Here is an 18,071-nt window from a genome sequence, read left to right on the forward strand (position 1 = left end):
TTTTCTGAAAAAGTAAGACCATCCACTAGGATGTTTCAGAACCTCTCCAGTTGCACTCTTAAGTTCAGCATTATACATTCATTCTTCATAAATTCAGAATGGCACCTGCTCTGCTGGAGGTCCTGGGTATTGATAGGGGAGTGATCAGAACGGACCGTCTTTGCCGTCAGAGAGTTTACCATTTACTGTGTAGAACGGACGTTCTACAAATGGTGTAAGTCATTAAGAGGTGACAGAGAAGGAAGGAGGAAGGACATGGGACCTGGGAGCCCTCACCTAGCGCAAGCTGCAGACCTGACTTAGCCCAGGTCCCTGAGAAGATGTGTTTAACTGGAACCTGAAGGGTGAGGAGAAGGTGTCCCAGTGAAGGGTTGGGGGTGAGGGGAGGGCCGACCGAGACAGAGAGTGAGGAAGTGCATGGGGCAGAAAGGTTTACTGTGTATAGAGCATGGGAGTGGGGAGGGGTGCAGAAGTCAAGACAGGGAGGCCTTAGAAGCCCTGTTATGGGGTTAGGACTTTCTCTTCTGAGGGTGATGGGAAACCATGAAGGTTGTGTTGGGAATGACACCATGGTCAGGTTTACATTTCAGGCAGGCCCACCTAGCCATGGCATAAAAAAATTTTTTTAACGTTTATTTTTGAGAGAGAGAGAGAGAGAGAGAGAGACAAAGCACAAGCAGGGGAGGGGCAGAGAGAAAGGGAGACACAGAATCTGAAGCAGGCTCCAGGCTCTGAGCCATCAGCACGGAACCCGACACAGGGCTCAAACCCATGAACTGTGGGATGATCATGACCTGAGCTGAAGTTGGATGCTTAACCAGCTGAGCCACCAGGCGCCATGTCTAGCTGCGGTTTAGATGACCAACCACAGTGGAGCAAGACTGGAGGCAGGGAGACTAGGTGGGAAGCTACAAGAGCAGGAATCTAGGCATGCGTGTTTAATTTCCGTCTAAAGTGCATTCTTCCCCTAAAATGCCAGTTGGGGGACGGGAAAGGACTAATTGCCTGAACTCCTTGGGCTTCGGTAGATGACAGAGAAGCCTGGTAGACTTCCAGTTAAAGATGGTGACTTTGAACACACCAAATACACCTTTTATCTCCGCTCCCTCCCTAAAGCCCACTAGAGTGCAGGCAGAGGGATTTTTATTTTTAGACGCATAAAACCTATGGGGACATAGAGCATGAAATAACAACGATCAGCATAACATTCAGATCCTGGATGGTTACCGACTCTACTGACCAGAGAAAGCTGAACCCTCGGCCAGCCGTGGGGAGAGCCAAGGAGCAAGCTGGTGGCCACGAGCCACCGGCTGGGAAGAGCATTTGCTCGCTCTAGACAGAGTGAGCCCCGAAGGGCGATCTCCTCACACCATGACAAAATCATGTTGGAAGGAAGGAGGAGGAGGTGTGGGGTGGATGCAGAGATGGGGAAGGAAATGGGAGCAGAGCAAAGCCCTAGCGCTTCTAGTGCAGAGTCAGCAGGACAGGATTCTGGTGCAAGCATTTACTTCAAAAAGTGGAGAAAGCCCGAGAGAAGAGTGGGAGGGGCTGGAGCAGTTGTCCTGGGGGCGGGAAACAGCTGTGTTTTTTTTGGTTTTTTTTTTTTTAATGAAAACTCTTAACGTGCTATTTAGCTCTTTAAAGTGTGTGTCGAGGCACCTGGGTGGTTCAATTGGTTAAGGGTCCGACCCAGGGTTCGGCTCAGGTCATGATCTCACAGTTCATGGGTTCGAGCCTGGCATTGGGCTCTGTGCTGACAGCTCAGAGCCCGGAACCTGCTTCGGATTCTATGTCTCCCTCTCTCTCTCCACCCCTCCCCTGCTTGCACTCTGTCTCTCTCTCTCTCTCTCAAAAATAAATATTTTTTTAAAAAAATATTTAAAAATAATAAAGTATGTGTCACTTTGGTAAAAATAATAAGTAAATTCAAAGGAGAACACGTGGGTCTTGGACTCTGGCCTGTGTTCCCCAGGACGTGTAGCCACTGGCAGCTGTGCCATTGGCCACGTAACATGTGGTCAGTCTGAACTGAGATGTGGCCAAAATGTAAATGCACCAGACTTTGAAGACTTACTATGAAAAAAAAAAAAAAAACCCACAAAGTAGCTTGTGCATGATTTTTTAAATATTGATTACATGTTGAAACAATAATGTTTTGGCTATATGGAGCCAAATAAAGCAGATTATGAAAATTAATTTCTTCCTTTTTGTTTTAAATGTGTGGCTACCAGAAATACAAAATAGTGTACAGATTCACAGCCTGTTTCTTTTGGACAGCGCCGAGGAGATAGATCGGGGCTGGAAACCTAGTTAGTGGGTGTCCTTGGGCCGGAGGCTGGGTGACTGGCCTTTTTGTCCTCAGTCGGAAAAGTCATGCCCGGCATACAAAGGTGGCTCTTGTGTTTTCGGCGTTTGGCCCTGCCTGGATAGGTCTGCAGCTGCAGGGCTAAGATGCTACCAGGATCTAAGATGAGCTAATAATGTCTTAATGTGAAAATTCAGGTAAGGGACAAAGACTTGCTTATTTAGTTGTCAACATGGACTGTATTTCCTAATTGACTTAATGAGGAGTCGGTTGCCCTGAATCCTGAAGGGTTGTCGGCTGCTTCATGTGGGCACAGACCAAGCCCAGGACTTTCTAGCCACCATTGATGCTGTCAGAGTACTAGAGCCTTACTAATAAGACCTCTGGTCTTAATAAGACTAATTGGTATGTTGCATTCTATATTTGAGATGATCACGTTAGCCCAGAGTTGAAAAGTCTGGAATGTTTGGTGATTTATGAAATAAACATTGTTGGGATGAGAGTATTTTGGTGTTTTCTTTCCCAGCTGCACCTTGGACAGCAAAATAGTGTTAGCTTCCTGGAGCCGCTTCTCCCCGTGGGAAAACACTGGCTTCTCTGCGGGTGTAGGTGAGGAGCACACACCGTCAGGAATGGCAGTCCCAGGGCCTCCCGGCGTTATTACAAAGCACAGAGTGCATTACAGGCAATGATTATTAAAGTATGTTTGGCTCCTGTCGCCACGAAGTGCTTTGTGTTATGACCTGGTGCTCACGAGACCCCCGGCAGGGAAGCTACCTCATTTTACAGATGTCGAAACTGTGCCAAAGAGTTGTGGGGTGCCTTGTCAAGGTAGCAGGGGAAGCAAGTGGCAAAGCCTGGTTGTCTGACCTCACACAGCCTCTTTCTAGAGCACTGCGTTGCCACTGAGTTTCTGTTCTTCTATCAGTCAGCTCCACACTGCCTGGTCTACACTTCTAAAATCTACAAAGCTCTAAAAAAATTTTTTTTAAGTTTTCAGCAAGCCCATATTACAGGAAACCTAACCTGAACTCACTGCAGCTATGATTTCTGTTAGTTTCCTCTGCAGAAACATTAACATGCTTGATTATGGGGTCTGCCCCAGACCCTGCTTGCGAGTGCTGGCTAATATCCAGCATATGTAATTCATTGCTTTTTTAAATTCCTAAAATTCTGAAATAAAAAAACATGTCTTGTGCTAAGGAGTTTGGATAATAGATTGATCAAACCCCCACATTACCTGTTTTAGGTTTGCTAACACTGAGGCGTGGGGTAAGATCATACCTTACCATGATTTAATTTCATGGGCAGCACGTTGCCAAGACTTTGTGCTTACCAGCCACCCCTCTGTGTCTGCTTCTGTTTCCAGTATGTTGGATGATTTCTCCCATGAGTTGGAGAGCACTCAGTCCCGGCTGGACAATGTGATGAAGAAACTTGCAAAAGTATCTCACATGACCAGTGGTATGTATGGCATTTAAAGCTTAAGAATTCCTACTTCATTCTAGAAACATGGTCTATAGCATTCTCACAGGTGTGCCCCTTCAGATCTCTCTCCTGTCGTACATTTTTGGGTCTGCTTTCTTGTCAGAGAAGGAAGACCGGTAGGCACAGGCCTCGTCTGCCACTTGTGGCCTTCACCGGAGAAGTGGTCTTTGTGTCCGCCCACCGCACAAGGCTGGTGTGGTGGGTGGCTTTTCTCCTAGTGGAGCAACTCTCATTGCAATTACAAAATCCTTTTTTATTTCACTTTCTTATTTCCTTGCCCAAATAGGGAACAGTAATGAAGAAGCCAGTTATTGTTTTCCCTGGACTTTCTTTTATTGAAAAACTCCTACCATTTCAGAATCAGATGGCCTTACAGATCTAATTTAAATTTCTTTCAGGGGCACCTGGGTGGTTCCGTCATTTAAGCATCTGACTCTTAATTTTGGCTCAGGTCATGATCTCATTGATCTTCTAGTTTGTGAGATCGAGCCCTGCATTGGGCTCCGTGCTGACAGCGGGGATCCGGCTTGTGATTCTCTCTCGCGCTCTCTGCCCCTCCCCCACTCTCACTGCGTACGGTCTCTCTCTCTCTTTCTTTCTCAAAATAAATAAACTTAAAAAAAATCTTTTTAAATAAAAAATAGTTTTCACTTAAAGTCGTAAGTGAAATATTCTAGCAGATTTGCGCCAGAGTGGGGTGAAATTTTAACAGTTTTCAAATTGGTCACTATGTAGGAAGATATGTTCCAGGGACTCTATTTGTTGATGGCAGCAACCCACCTCCCGTAGTACATTAGAAATACTGTATTTTAAAGCCGAAGAACATCCAGTATCTCCTTTCTTCTTTAGTCGGCAGGGGGTGGCTTGGTCAAGGGAGGAACTGAGGTACTCCTTGAGGTGATGTAAATGTTGTTGAAGCAGAGCACTAGCACCCCCGCTGGAGCTTCCCATTTCTTGCCTCATTCTTCTGTGGGTTTCCTCTCATCAGGTATGTGTTACGGGGTCTAATGGTTCATTCAGCCTTCTGCGCTAAGGCTAATACAGATCTATATTTGCTTTCCAGCAGTTTAACTCATAGTCAAGTTAAAGAACAGTTGTCTGGGGCTCAGCTTCTTACCTGTAAAAAATAGGTTGTTGCCTGCTTCTTCAGAGCATTGTGGAAGTTAAATTAAATAATAGTAATTAATGTACAAGTGTTTAAAGTGTCTCCCACGTATTAGTACTTACTTAATGTTTGTTTCTTTTTTAAAAAATAGGAAGTCAGGCAGAATATGGCCCTGCAGGGCAAAGGACCTGTTTTGGTTTTTTATCCACAACAGAGGGAAGCTCGTAGCCAGACTTAGTTCCTTCTTTCTCTCCAGGGACAAATACCTTTATGCCTCCAGCAGCTTTTCATTGCCTGAAGCAGGCACCAGCTTAGTTAATCTTTCACACACTTAGAGAAAGGTTTGCAAAGCCTTCTTCCCTATTCCTCTGTTCTCTCCCACCTTCATGCTTCTACTTAAAAAAAATAATAATAATTAGTGAAGTATTACATAACCAGTGTAAACCCCAGGCCCTCTCTAGTGTGTGTATTCATCACAAAGTCAAGTAGCTACTTCAGCACCAGTTTTGTTTGGGGAAGAGCAAAGAACAAAGATGCACTGTGTCTTTGTTTCTCAGCATTCCGGGAATGAATAATTTAGAAAAGTGCTTGCATTGTGATAAGCCGTTCAGTGTGTATAAATAGCACTGAGCCTTGCTTATGCTTTATGCTACTTTATCCTGAAAGAAAAGTTTGGGGAGCAAAGTAGGGACTTCAATTATATTTGTCTAAGAAAGAGGGCCAGGAGACGGAGAATTTAGCCTGGAAGGCCCTTCAGTTTAGACAGCTTGCCCATGGTTTTTTCATTTTAAGCTTTGCCTGTTCCCAAAAGAAAGATTGCTCAGGGCCTCCTGCTTGGTGCTCTTGGCTTCAGGTTGACACCAAGGCAATTTGTATTTGCCTCTGTTCTCCATAACTTCTGGGCAAGTTCGCTGCTTTTTAATCTATACTTAAAGTATATGAAGACACGTTGAAGTCCGATCAGGCAGTAACCGAGCTCACATGCCAGCCACACGGTTCCGGAGAATCAGAACATCTGCCCTTCCCCGTGGCTGGCTGCTTCGTGGAAGAAATCAGCCAAGATGCCACACTCGCTTTATGAGTGACCGAAGGATGGTGTATTCTTTTGAGTAGAAGGTTCTTTTGAGTCTTCCCTCCCCTTCTAAAATTTTTTTATCTTTTCTCTCCAGTGGAGGAAAATATACTGGAAGGGGAGAAACACCTGCCATTGGAGCTCTCTTTGTTCCCATCTACTTTTTGAAGCAGGTCTTGAGCTTACAAAGCTGGTTAGGCTTTTCCCTTGAGAGCGCAGAAGCCTTTGTGGTTAGTTTTGCCCCCCTTCTGGGGAGAAGTCAGCGGGTGAGGTTACCTGGTTCAGGCTTCCTAGCAGCAGCTTAGCACTTCAAAGGGAAATGGCTTTAAAGGAGCGTCCCGTCCCGGTTGTGCTAGCTTGTATGAGGGATGTTGTCCTTGATGAAAACCCCTATTTAATGCAATCCTGGAAGAGAGAGTGATCGGAGGTGGGAGGGGCATGGGGAGAGGCTGATGGAAAGCCAAAAAGTGGAAAACTGGTTCAATATTGGGAATCTAGGGTTGAGAATGTTGGGGGGTGGGGGGGACAGGGATGGTTAGGAAGCAATTATCTTGCCTGTTTTGTCCTGGAAGAATACCAACTAATCATTTTAATGAGTGTTTTGAAGTTCTTATAGGCATTTTTAAATAGATGAAAGAATGCTAGATTAACTCAAGTTCTCTTGAGCAGTGAAGTGATAGTTAAACAGATTAAAAATATTATCTGAGTAGGCCAATTCTGCCTCCCGTGCCCATTGGACTAGTCCTGTTCAGACAAGGAACCAACAGACTTGGGGTCTTTGCCCTGATCACAGTTTCTAAGTGAGTTTCTAGAGTGTCTGAAGTAGAGCAAGGTGATCACCACCAAGAAGGTACTTACTTTGCTTACTGTCACTTGGTGGCAGTCTCTTGGCCGGTTCTAAAATTTTGCCAGCCGTGGCAGTTAGATAATTTAAGTACTGGTTTGTGGACTTAGCATTGCTTTGAGGAAAGCTTTGCAATCGATTTTCCTAGATGCAGACCTTCTTATACTGTGATCCTCCATAGCCATGGTGTCCTAGAATCTGCAGGCTTTCAAGTAGACTTTTGATGAATCAGTTTACCTTCATATCTCTGTTTAAATGGAGGACTCCTCTCTAGCAGCGGAAGTACGTTTTCATAGGCCAGTGAAAGTCTGTTCTGTCAGTCTGGCCCTTTGTAGAAAGACTGCTTGTTCTTTCTACCTCCACAAGTTCAGGAGGCATCCTGGCAATGGCGGCACCCTGGGCTCCACACCCGGCCCAGCCCAGGGTGAACGAGGGTATTCGTGTTTCCTGCCAGGCACGCGGGGGATTGTGGGTGGAGCTGGGGCTCTGCTGGGATCTGTGTGGGCCCTTCTATTCCTCCGCGCCTCCTTGCTCTTGGCGTTTAGATGGACTCTAGCCGCTTAGTTTCCGGTGCTTGTTCTGAAGTGTTGGTAGGGCAGGTTTCAGAGAAGGCCTTCCACTTGGATTCAGTGGTAAGCTGCGTAAGTTACTTTCCCAGTAATCTCTCCTGGAGGGGTGTGGCGTAACGGTGATCGTGCTTATGGTCCCCAGAGTTTGCTTTTTCAGCCCTTCATTTCCTGGAGTGACCAGCGGGAGCTTTTATCCTCTTTCCGTCCTCCCCTAGTGCCCGTTGAGCAAAGAACAGGATTCTTGTTGAATGAAGTGATTTGGCTTCGGCAGAGGATTAAAGCGAATGGGCTTTGATCTGTAATGCCAGTGCCAGCACCTTGCCAGGGGCATGGTACCCACCAGCAGCCAGCTGAGAGCCACGGGTTTTAATGAAAGACTTGAAGCACGGAGCACGTACTGGTTACAGGCCTGTGTTCGAGGGACCGGCAGAGCTGTGGGTGCACATGCGGTGCAGGTGCAGACACCTGGCCCGCGGGCGGGTTCCAGATCCTCCGAGCCCCCGTCATCGGCACACTCTGGCCCCTTTCTGCTGCGGGGAGTTGCAGGTGACTGTACCTTGGGGAACGTAGAGTCCCGAGAGCGCTAATCCTCGTGTCCTGCCTTCCAGACAGGCGCCAGTGGTGTGCCATCGCCATCCTCTTCGTGGTCCTGCTGGTCGTGCTGGTCCTCCTCCTTGTTCTGTGACACGGCCGGCGCAGCCCCTCCTGCACTCGAACCCAGGGAGGCGGGCAGCGGCGCCGGGCGTTGCCGTCCCCTCCTGCTTCTCTCTGGAAGACGCGGCCTGCACTGACCCCCCTCCCCGTGACCCCACCACTGACAGCTGCTCTGACCCGGCGCTGGCAGGGCCACGGGGAACACCGGGTGGACGACCGTGAGCTCCTGGCCCGCCTGGCCCGCTCTGAGGATGGCCCGCCACTGCTTTGCCTCCCAGGCCTCACGCCCCAAGGACGGCCTCGGAGGAATCCAGAAAATTCCGCAGACTCCACTAGCGCTTGCTGTTGCTCATTCCATCCATCTCGGACAGCTCTTTTCTCCAGCCCAGACCCTTCCCCCGGCTCCGACGGCGCACCGCGGTCCCGTCCCGATGAGCCCTGTCCAGAGTGTGGGCTCCTGGGCACGTTTCATTCCCCGCCGCCCCTGACAGCCGGTCGCTGATGGGAACAGAAGGCCCAAGAAGCAGTTTGTGACAGAAGACGCACCGATCCATTTTTCAGGGATAAGTGCTGGGATAAAATTGCTTTTCCAGGCACATTATTTTGTGGTAAGAAATAGCTAATGGAGAATAATGGAAAGCACTAGGCTTTGGGGATGCTAACAACGGGTGGCTTGAACTGAAGGGAGGAGAGGGTGGCAGGACCCAGTTTGCACAGCTGAGGGAACGGTGGGTGAGGTTGCTGGAGGTCAGAGCCTTGCCAAATTCACGTTGCTGTCCTGGTGCAGCTTGTATTTTTAGGACCACCTTTAACTGTATGGCTACAGCACACTTGAACGGGTTAGGGTCCCTGGCCAGCCTCCTCGACGGTTAGGTCACTCCTGTGGCACTCTGCACCGGGGGCGGGGGTGGGGGGAGGAGGTCACGGTTGGGAGTGGTTAGTACATCATTAGCACAGCGACACTCAGAAACCATAATGACAAAAAAGGCTAGTTCTGAACCAGACTTCTCTTACCCTGTGAGTGATGGCAAGAATGGGTAGGTGAACTTGAGGGTTTTTTTCCCCCCTAAGATGACAACTCAGTTTTTTGGTTTTTTTAATCATCCATTCAAATAACTGAGCCAATCCAAATTTAAATAATGGATGCTTTAATTGAGTTTTAGTAGCTGAAACTGCTGAGATGCTAAATTTCAGGCTTCTGATGACTTTTTAAATGCCTCCAACGTACACGTGTCTATAGGATATTTTTATAGCCTCCCTGATGCTGTCACCACTGTTGAAGCAGCAGCTGACCCAGAGCCTGGCAGGGGAGGCCGTGGCTGTCCTCACCATCTTTTTGTGCACTTGGAAAGCACAGCCAACATCCGGATAGAGCTCTAGCTTGGACTTCTTGTTTCCTCATCTGTTGGGGTCCACTCCTCGGCACACTGGTTGTTTTTTTTTTCGTTTTAATTTTTTTTCTTGTTTGTCTTTCTTGTTTATTTGCTTTGGGCTCCCCCCCCCCCCCGCCCTTTTTTGTGATTTGCAATGATGTACTTGCCCAGCTGACTTTTGACTTGCACTTTTTAATAAATATTTGTAACAGTTTTTTAAAGAAGGGTATTTTCTCATGGTTAGGATCATGGTAGGTAAGTAAATCTGCCTGTTGATGAAAGCTAAAAGCAGATTTATAAAACTAAAAGGGTGGTTGACATCCACGTTTACAGTCAACTCTGATATATAAATAAGTTATTTTTTTCAAATTAGCAAAAAAAAAAAAAAAGATTACTACAAAGGGCTTCCGATATAGGGTACTAGGTTATTTGTTTTACAAAGTTTCGAGACTCATTCAAATAGTCTTCTCTAAACTTAGAACAGGGATGGTCCTTAGATTTGCATTAAAATATACAGGTCTTTGTTAAACATAAATGGGGACCTTGTCTCAGTACTGTATCCACACTCCACATCACAAGAGGCAGTAGGCATCCTAATGGCCTGTATGATTATGCTCTTTACAAGCCATGCTGTTGTCCTCCTATTACCAGATTTACTGTGCCCCACACAACTGTCACATGCGTCAGTGGGGCTTGTTGGGAACACGCCTGGTCGTGAATGAGTAAGATGCTTCCCTGGTGTCGGAGGGGAGGGGGGCTGGGGGGCGGCAGGTTTTGTAATCTGAAGGCTTAATTACTAAGTGTTTGGATGAATCTAGAATCGGCATGATGACCTCACCTAATTTCAAGTATTTGCTGAACAGTGGCTATTGTAGACGAGAGTCCTGAAGCCGAAGAGGGAATTATTTATGAGGAGGAAAGTTTACTTGAAAATACAAGCACTGCATGCGTGCTCCCTGCAGGCCCCTGTCTCCTCGCCTCAGAGGAACTGTTCTTTGACAGGCAGCCTCTTAATATCTTCGTCAGAGCCGGCTCTGCCCCAGGCATAACTCCTGGCCCAGTGGGCTTGATCCTGGGCTTGACCCTGTTGGGCCTATGGGGCATCGCTACAGATGAGTGTTCATTTGAAAGCCTCCACCCAGACTGCAAACCATGGCGGTCCAAGAGAGTAACCCAGGGGCTTAGGTTGACTTTTGAGGACAAATGTTGCCTCCTCGGTGATCCCGACACTGCCGGGTTCCAGAGGGCACCTAAGTGGTTCCCCGGCCGATAGGAGGGGGAGAGCAGTGGACACCGGTGACCCCCCCGCGCTGCTCAGGGGCACATCCTAGAAGCAGTTGGGCTTTCTCCAACCTCTGCACCTCGACACGTACTCATCATTTCTAAGGAACTGGCAGAATGTGATGGATAAAGAGAAACAGCTCAACTTGCGTTTATTGCAAGAACGTTTTTCTAATCAGCTGATTTGGGGGGTTAATTGGGGGAATGAACCGTTGAGAGAGTTAGCCAGAGTGGGGGGTCCAGCTGGAAAACCGAAATACCTTTAGGTTTTCATCCTCGTCTTTGATCTTGCCTTTGTGTGGACTGAAAACGCCCCGTGCTCTCTGTGTGCCCGCTGCTGGGTGGCAGTTGGAAGTCACTGTGTGTGTGTTACATGACGATCTTCACGCCAGAGCCGAAGGGGGAGAGACTTGGGAGCTTGCCCATTATTCTCTGCTTTTAGCCAGAGTTAAACAGACTGATGGGTCTGGTAGCCAACCACTTGGCAACTTCTACTCCTTCTCACCTCGTGAGATTCAGGGCTGTGAAGAGAAATCTAGTCTAACTCCAACAGAAATCTGTCTCTGTTAAGTGTTTTACCTTCTGTAAGCGAAGGTGGCAGAGCCAAGATCTTTCTTCTGGTAATTTCCCTGGCTATAAAGTGAGACCATTACCTTTCTAGAGAATTCATAGCATTTGAAGATCTAGGAACTGAATTATACATAGGAGTTGCTTTTCAGCTCTGTGGACTCGGATCGCTTGGCTTCACCTTGTACTGCAGGATGAACTTGGAAGCGAAACAAAATTGGGACAGTCTGAAAAGCAGAAGTTCCAAAACGCGGCATGCACTACCTCCCTCTTTGTGTTCCTCTCGCTGGCATCTCTTTCCCTCCCAGGTTTTTGAAGAATAACATTTTTGAAAAACGTGTTCTTTCTCCATCAAGAGCAGAGAGAGGTGAAACCAAAGAGCTCTCAGACCTTCCGACCCTCTGTCACACCGTGTCACGCCTGACCCGAGTTGGTTCACGAAGACCACGCCCCACGGAATGGGCCTGGGCTGCTGGCGGGGGTGCAGCAGCGTCCCCCCCCCCCCCCCCCGGGGCCTCTGCTTCTGAGGGAGGGGCAGTCCCATCACCAGGCTGGCCTGATGAGGGGAGACCCACTCTCTGTTCTGTCCGCTGCCCTGTCCCGGCTCTCATGAATGTGCTTGCGCAGCAGTCCGTCGGATGTGAATGCGGACACCAGGCTCCCCGTGTTTACTTGCCGTCCTGCTCACTGGGAAGCTGCCGACTGGTATTGAGTCCAGAAAATCAAGAGAATTCTAAGCAGAGGGAAACAGCCGTCCAGGCGAGGGCAGCCCTGCAGTGACCCTTTGAGACAGAAGCCCGCACAGCTTAGCACAGGTCGCTTGGTGGGGCCGAAACTCCAGACCTGTTGGCTTCTGGGGCCAGCATCCCTGACCTACGCTCGGAAGCGTGTGGACCACCCAGTGCGGCCCTTTTGTTTTAGAGACGAGACCACTCACTGCAGCTCCCCCAGCAGACAGGGCGGCATTTGCCGGGGTGCGTCTTGGGCTGGGCCCCAGGGAGCTCGTACACTGCGTGCGGCCAGTGACCTCAGCGGCGCAAGAGGGTAGGCTGGCAGTGACCTGTCATGCTCACCCCTCGCTCCAGTTTCTGGGCGTCTGCTTTTGGACAAACACTGAAGCTCCGAAAGTTCCAGCGGCCCCTTGGCTGTGTTGCTGCCATCTACCTGCATGTGACAGCTCCTTATTACGTTAGAGTCTCTTTACCAATGCAGGGGTGGGGAGGTGGGGAGGAAGGAGAAAGAGCTTGGTTTCCCTCTGACGTAGACTAATGTGTTGGTGCTGTTTTCCTTCCAATGTGACCTTTGTCCAGAAATGCCCCTCCCCAAGGCCGTGTGGACGGTAACTGCACTTCAGCAGTCATTGTCCCAGTCACCTGCCCGACTGCTTGGTAGGGACCTGGTTTGCCAAGTGCAGCCAGTGAGAAAGTGTATTTTACCTTCTTTTTTTTTTTTTTTTAAGGCTATGAATTCTTGAACCCAGAAGCCACTTGATCCTCCAGGGGGTGTTAGACGTAAGACCACCCGGCTTCATTGTTTGTTGACCAAAGCTCTCGGGCCTTGTTCTGTCACCCTGGCGGTACCCCAGCTCTCCACACGAGCCAGGCTCTCTGTCAGCCCGGGGGTGACCCCATGTCCAACGTTGTTCTTGTTGGACTCTGCAGAGAGCGGGCTTTAGCCGGGACCATGCTACTGAACAGGAATCGCAGCCCTGGGGGTAAGTCTGCTCTGGGAGAGGCAGACGTCCTAGTCCTCAGGAAAAGAGAGAGTCTGCAGGGTGGGGAGAGGCCAGCCAGGTGTTCCCACTAAGAAATTACTGGAACTTACCTGTAAGCTTGATGTGGGCGTGTCCTAACTTGACCCAGGAGAATGCCCTGGGTGAGGGTGGCCTGGAAACCAGGAAAGGGCCAAAGACCGCAAGCTGTAAATGATTGTGGATTCGTTTTGTGTTAAGTGGAGATCAGCTCTCACTGGCTCATTTGTAATCAGAAATTAGCGTAATGAAAAAATCGAATGTGTAATACGTGGCAACACTCAGCAGGACTAAATTGTCGTATTTTTCTTCCAAGGATAAATAACCTACGGTGTTTTATTTTTAAATAACCAGAAGGCACAAACTAAAGACGTGAGATCAAGGATTCGAATTTAAAATGCCTGGGTGATTTCCAGACGGTGCGCACCCCCCTTCCTCCCCACGAGAAGAGCCCAGTAGCCCTGGTGCCAGTTTACACCCCCCTCCACAGGTAGATACATTCTTGCTCTTTCGACAGGCTGGGTCTCCCAAGTGTGGTGTGGGACCAGCGGCGGTGGCATGGCCCCTGAGCTTGCTAGAAATGCAGGTTCTCAGGCCCACCTGGATCTGCCGAATCACAGACTCTGGGGGTGAGGCCAGTGGGCTGTGTTTCACAAGCCTTCCAGGGGATTCTGCTGCCCACTGTAGTTTCAGAATCACTGCTCCTGCATCATGGAATTTAGGCTACAGTAAACCATCCCTGCATAATAAAACCTCTTCCATAGCTTTGATCGTAATCCTGACATTAAACAAACTGATGACACTATAAACTTGAAAACTTTTTAAAAATACTTGCGTAAGAAAAATCTCAACTAGCCGTCTTTCAAAGTGGTATTTTTACACCCTGAAGTCTATCAGTAATGTTTCTTATTTCTGCTCTTGAAATCATGTTACAGCTGTACAAAGAATACTGTTCAGTATTAAAAGAGAAATGGAGAGACCATGACCTTTGTCAGTTGTTGTTTTTTAAGTTTTGTTTTTCTCTTATTTCTTTTCATACTTACATACAGCTCCTTCCTTCTGCCCCCACCAGTAAACACAGGCATATGCGTATGCCTCGGGTGGGGAAAGCGTGTGGCTGTTGGAAGATCCGAATTATAAATTGTGCTCTCTTGGGCTGGGCAAGTTACGTGAATTATTAAACCCCAAAATAACCACATTATGGATTCAGAATACCATACGGCACAGTTTCAGTTGGGACAAGGAGTGTGGGGAGCAGAGAAACAACACAGAAGGAACTGGGTCTTTTATTTCCCCTTCACCCAAGTGTTGGCCAGCAAGAACACTGGCCATCCCAGTTGGCAGGTGAAAGAGCCTTCCTTCGATTCTGTGTCGGACAAGATGACGAGGCTATATAAGCTCCTTAAGGACAGGGACCTTCATCATCCCATCTGTCCTCATCATCTTCCCTCATTATCTGAACACCTTCTCTGTGCCCAGCAGCGTTCTAGGTGCTTCATCTGTATTAATGCAGATGATAACTTAAAATGGTGTTTTGAGACTATGAAGTTACCTCATCTAGTATTATCTCGAATGTGCAGATGAGGGAACGGGACACAAGTGATTTCTCAAGGTCACACAGCTGAGATGAGGCAGAGCCGCTTGCTGGCTCTCAGTGCTACCACAGAAATTGGGACATCCGTGCTTCATGAGTCCCCAGCTTGACTTCCCCCAAATGTAATAGCTAAGGAGGGTTAACACACGTCAACATACTAACCAGCCTTGCTAGAGGAATGAATGCTTATTTTGGGGGTTACAGTTAATATTTGAGAAGGAAGGGCTGTGTGTACCCCCTGATAAAAGCAAATCTGCCCCTCTCCCAGGCCTGGGGAGCTGCGGACTGTGTGGCGTTGACGAGAAAAAGCCGGCCGTGTACAAGGCTGAGGGTTCTGGAGCCACCAGCACGTTGACTCCACTCGTGGCTCTGCTGCGCAGCAAAAGAGTGATGTGCTGTCTCTCACAAGGTCCCACTGGCTACAAGTCTTACATAAAACTCACGTTGAAAATACAAGAGGAGACCTGGGGCAAAAATGAAACTCCCAGGAAGGGAAGGGCTGTCCATACTGCCACAATGCTGCACTGTACAAGAGGACACATAAACCTTGATCCTTGGCACCTTGGGGGTGTCACTTGTCTGGAAACAGGGACCCTTCTACCAAGACGACACTGACAACTGGAACATTAGCGGCGGCTCCATTTGGTGCAGATGCAGGCAGAGCCTGGGCACGAACATCCCCACCAATACACCTCTCGGTAGGTGAGGTGTTCAGAACCCAGCTTGGATGGCCAAATCGCCAACCTTTCTGACCTCTGCAGTGGTATCCCCTTCCTCACCACACTGTCGGATGCGTTCTAGCTGCGTTCACAAAAGTTCACATTAAGATTGGCCAGCCTTTGGGAAGAGGTCATCAACTCATAGGAACAGATTTCTCAAATTTTATACCTAATTAGCTAAAACTTCTGGCCAACATTTGATAAGAATCTGACGTGCTGGCAGGTCTTTGATCATGGGCATCAGGGACACGACGGGGAGTGAAATTTTGGTCATTTCATTCTTACAACCCCACGAGGGAAACCCCGTTGAGGCCCAGTTTATACCCACAAACGGGCATGAGCATCGAAGACGTTTGCCCAAGGGTAAATGAGGAAGAGTTAGGGTCAGGAGGAGGGCCCAGGTCTGACTGGACCAGTATGAGGCCAGCGTCCCTTCAAAGAGAAAAGAGCTGTAGTAGGAGTTGGTGGTGGGTTAAAGCACTGCTCTAAGAAGTGAAGATAAAGCACGGACACCAGGTACCCTGGACTTGACCGCGTCTCAAATCCCATATGCCCACTGTACAGTTAAGAGATGTGCTAAGCCAAGGACCTCAGGCAGGCTGGCCTTGCTGATAAAATGTTTTGGAGCTTTTATTTGGCTGGAAACGGGCAAAAAGTAAGTGAGCCAGACTCCTGATACGAACTCGGAAAAGCCTGGAGACGTCTGTGGAGCCCAGGGTGAGGATCAGAGCTGTGGCATCTGAATGCTGCTGTGAGCTCCCGCCACTGCCAGCGTTCCGTGCTCCTGAGAGAACACCAGAGCTCGGATGGAGGCTGCTGAGCCCACGGCTGGCTCGTCTGGGAAGCCTTTCTTCTCACCAGGTGGAGTGGGGCCTCCTGCCTGGGGCTTCCATTGTACCCCTTGGCACACTGGTCTGTCTCTCTTCACAGCTGTAGCTGTCTCCACCCTGGGGACGTGGGCATCCCAAGGGCGGGGCAGGCCTCTCCCCAGTACCTGGCACCTGGCCAGACCCCTGAGGACAGCCCCACACTGCGAATTGGGGCCTGAGCCCAGATTGCAGAAGGACAAGACAAAGGCAGGCCCAGCGGGCACCCAGGCATCCACAGAAGAGCCCCGGATGCCCTCCAGGCCTGGCAGGGCAGCTGTTAAAGCCTGGCTCCATGGGCAGAGATTCAGAGCCAATGACAGCAGCCCCTTCCTCAGGGCCCGGCGCTCCGACCTGGCCAAGCCCACAGCCTGAGAGAGCTGGGCAGAGCTTCTTGCCAAGGAAGGCTGCTGCCATTTCTAAGCAGGTGCTCTGGCTCTGTAGGAAGGAGGGAGACTTCAGAGAGGATGGTGGGGAGGGAGGGAGAGAGGGGGAGGGGAGAGAGGGGATCCGGTGACAGCCTTGTGAATGGCTCCAGAACCAACCTGGGGATTTGGGGTAGGAAATGGGTTGAACAGATGGACCAGGGAAGCCCAGGTGTTGCCAGGTAAGTTTGATGGAGGATAAGCAAGAAACTCTATTTGAAAAGAGAGCCACAATAAAGAGCCCTGGCACCCGATTATATGGGAGCACAGGGAAGAGGAACAAAGTCAGCATGCAGGTGTTCCTGGAATGCTTCCCTGGACAGCTGGACAGGCATCTCTAGTATTTTTGAAGGCTGCCAAGGAGTCCGCGGGTGGACAAGGGAAAGGGTGTTCCAGCAAGGGCATTCGAATTAGCAGCAGGAAATGGGTGAGTGAATGCGGGAATCTGGGGCGTGGCCAGATCAGGGATCCAACAGTTCCTGCCCCTAAGTACCCACGCGGGAATCCCACTGCACGGAGGCCGGTTTGGAGGACCAGGAAGTCCAGTCACCTCACTGTACCCTGCCCCTGGGACACGGGCTTCTCGGCGACAAGGCTGTAGGATCAAGGATGCCTCTTCCCCTAGGGGCCACGCACATACGGACGAGCCACCAGTCCAGGAAGGTTCAGCAGCGTTCTGCGGGCAGCGCACCGCTGGAAGAGGTCGCTGAGGTCGGATGTGGAGCTCCGGGTAACAGAGGACGGAGGCAGCCTCCCCTCCAACCACCACTCCCCCAGGCGGTGCCGAGGGCGTGTTCTCAGCGCGCTCCAGAGCAGGGGTCAGAACGATCCTTTAAGTTACAGCTCAGGACACACACATACACACACACACCCCTCTGAAAAAATTGGTTCTCAAAACCTACACGTGCCTTGTGCGAAACGCTACCTTTTAAAATATTGGTGTCGACCCACAAGACATGACCCACGAGTGGGTTACGCCTGCTTTTCGGAAACTCTGTTCTGGAAAATGATCTTGTCCCCACTTCCTCCCGCCCCCCGCGGGGAGATGGGAGCGCCAACGCAATTTCCCTGCAGAAAAACTGAAGCCGAACCCCTCACGCCGCCCTGGTGAAGATGGGGGGCGGGGGTGCTGGGGGCAGGGGTCGGCCCAACCCGGGTGCTCGAGGGCCTCCGGATGAGGTGAGCCCCACAGGGTTCCAGGAGGGAGGACGCGCACGGGCTGGCCGTCACAGAGGGCCGGGTTCAAATCCATTCTCCGCTAGTAATATTTGCAATGTGACCTTAGATAAATAATTTAACCTGAGTCTTCGGCTGCCAGTTTGCAAGCAGAGATGAGTAGTCCGTTCCTCGCAGAATTGCCTCAAGGATTCAGTACTGAATCCTTAACGTCCCCAACAGAGCTCTGGGAGATCGGAGGAGCAGAGCAGGCTGGGAGACGCCACAGTGACTGCACGCCTTT

At 49.6% G+C, this 18,071-nt stretch overlaps 1 protein-coding gene across 1 annotated transcript in view; it reads left to right on the forward strand.

Annotated features, from left to right (window-relative positions):
* STX6 (syntaxin 6) overlaps positions 1-13,993 on the forward strand; it is a 51,540-nt gene extending 37,547 nt beyond the window's left edge. The window contains exons 7-8 of the mRNA XM_060643794.3: positions 3,675-3,769; positions 7,992-13,993. Of these exons, the coding sequence (XP_060499777.1) occupies positions 3,675-3,769; positions 7,992-8,068 (172 nt within the window). The 3' untranslated portion in view covers positions 8,069-13,993. The remainder of the gene's footprint in view (positions 1-3,674; positions 3,770-7,991) is intronic.
* The last annotated feature ends 4,078 nt before the right edge of the window (positions 13,994-18,071 follow it).

The sequence above is a fragment of the Panthera onca genome, chromosome F1 (assembly GCF_046562875.1).
Source record: "Panthera onca isolate mPanOnc1 chromosome F1, mPanOnc1 haplotype 2, whole genome shotgun sequence".
Taxonomy (NCBI): Eukaryota; Metazoa; Chordata; class Mammalia; order Carnivora; family Felidae; genus Panthera; species Panthera onca.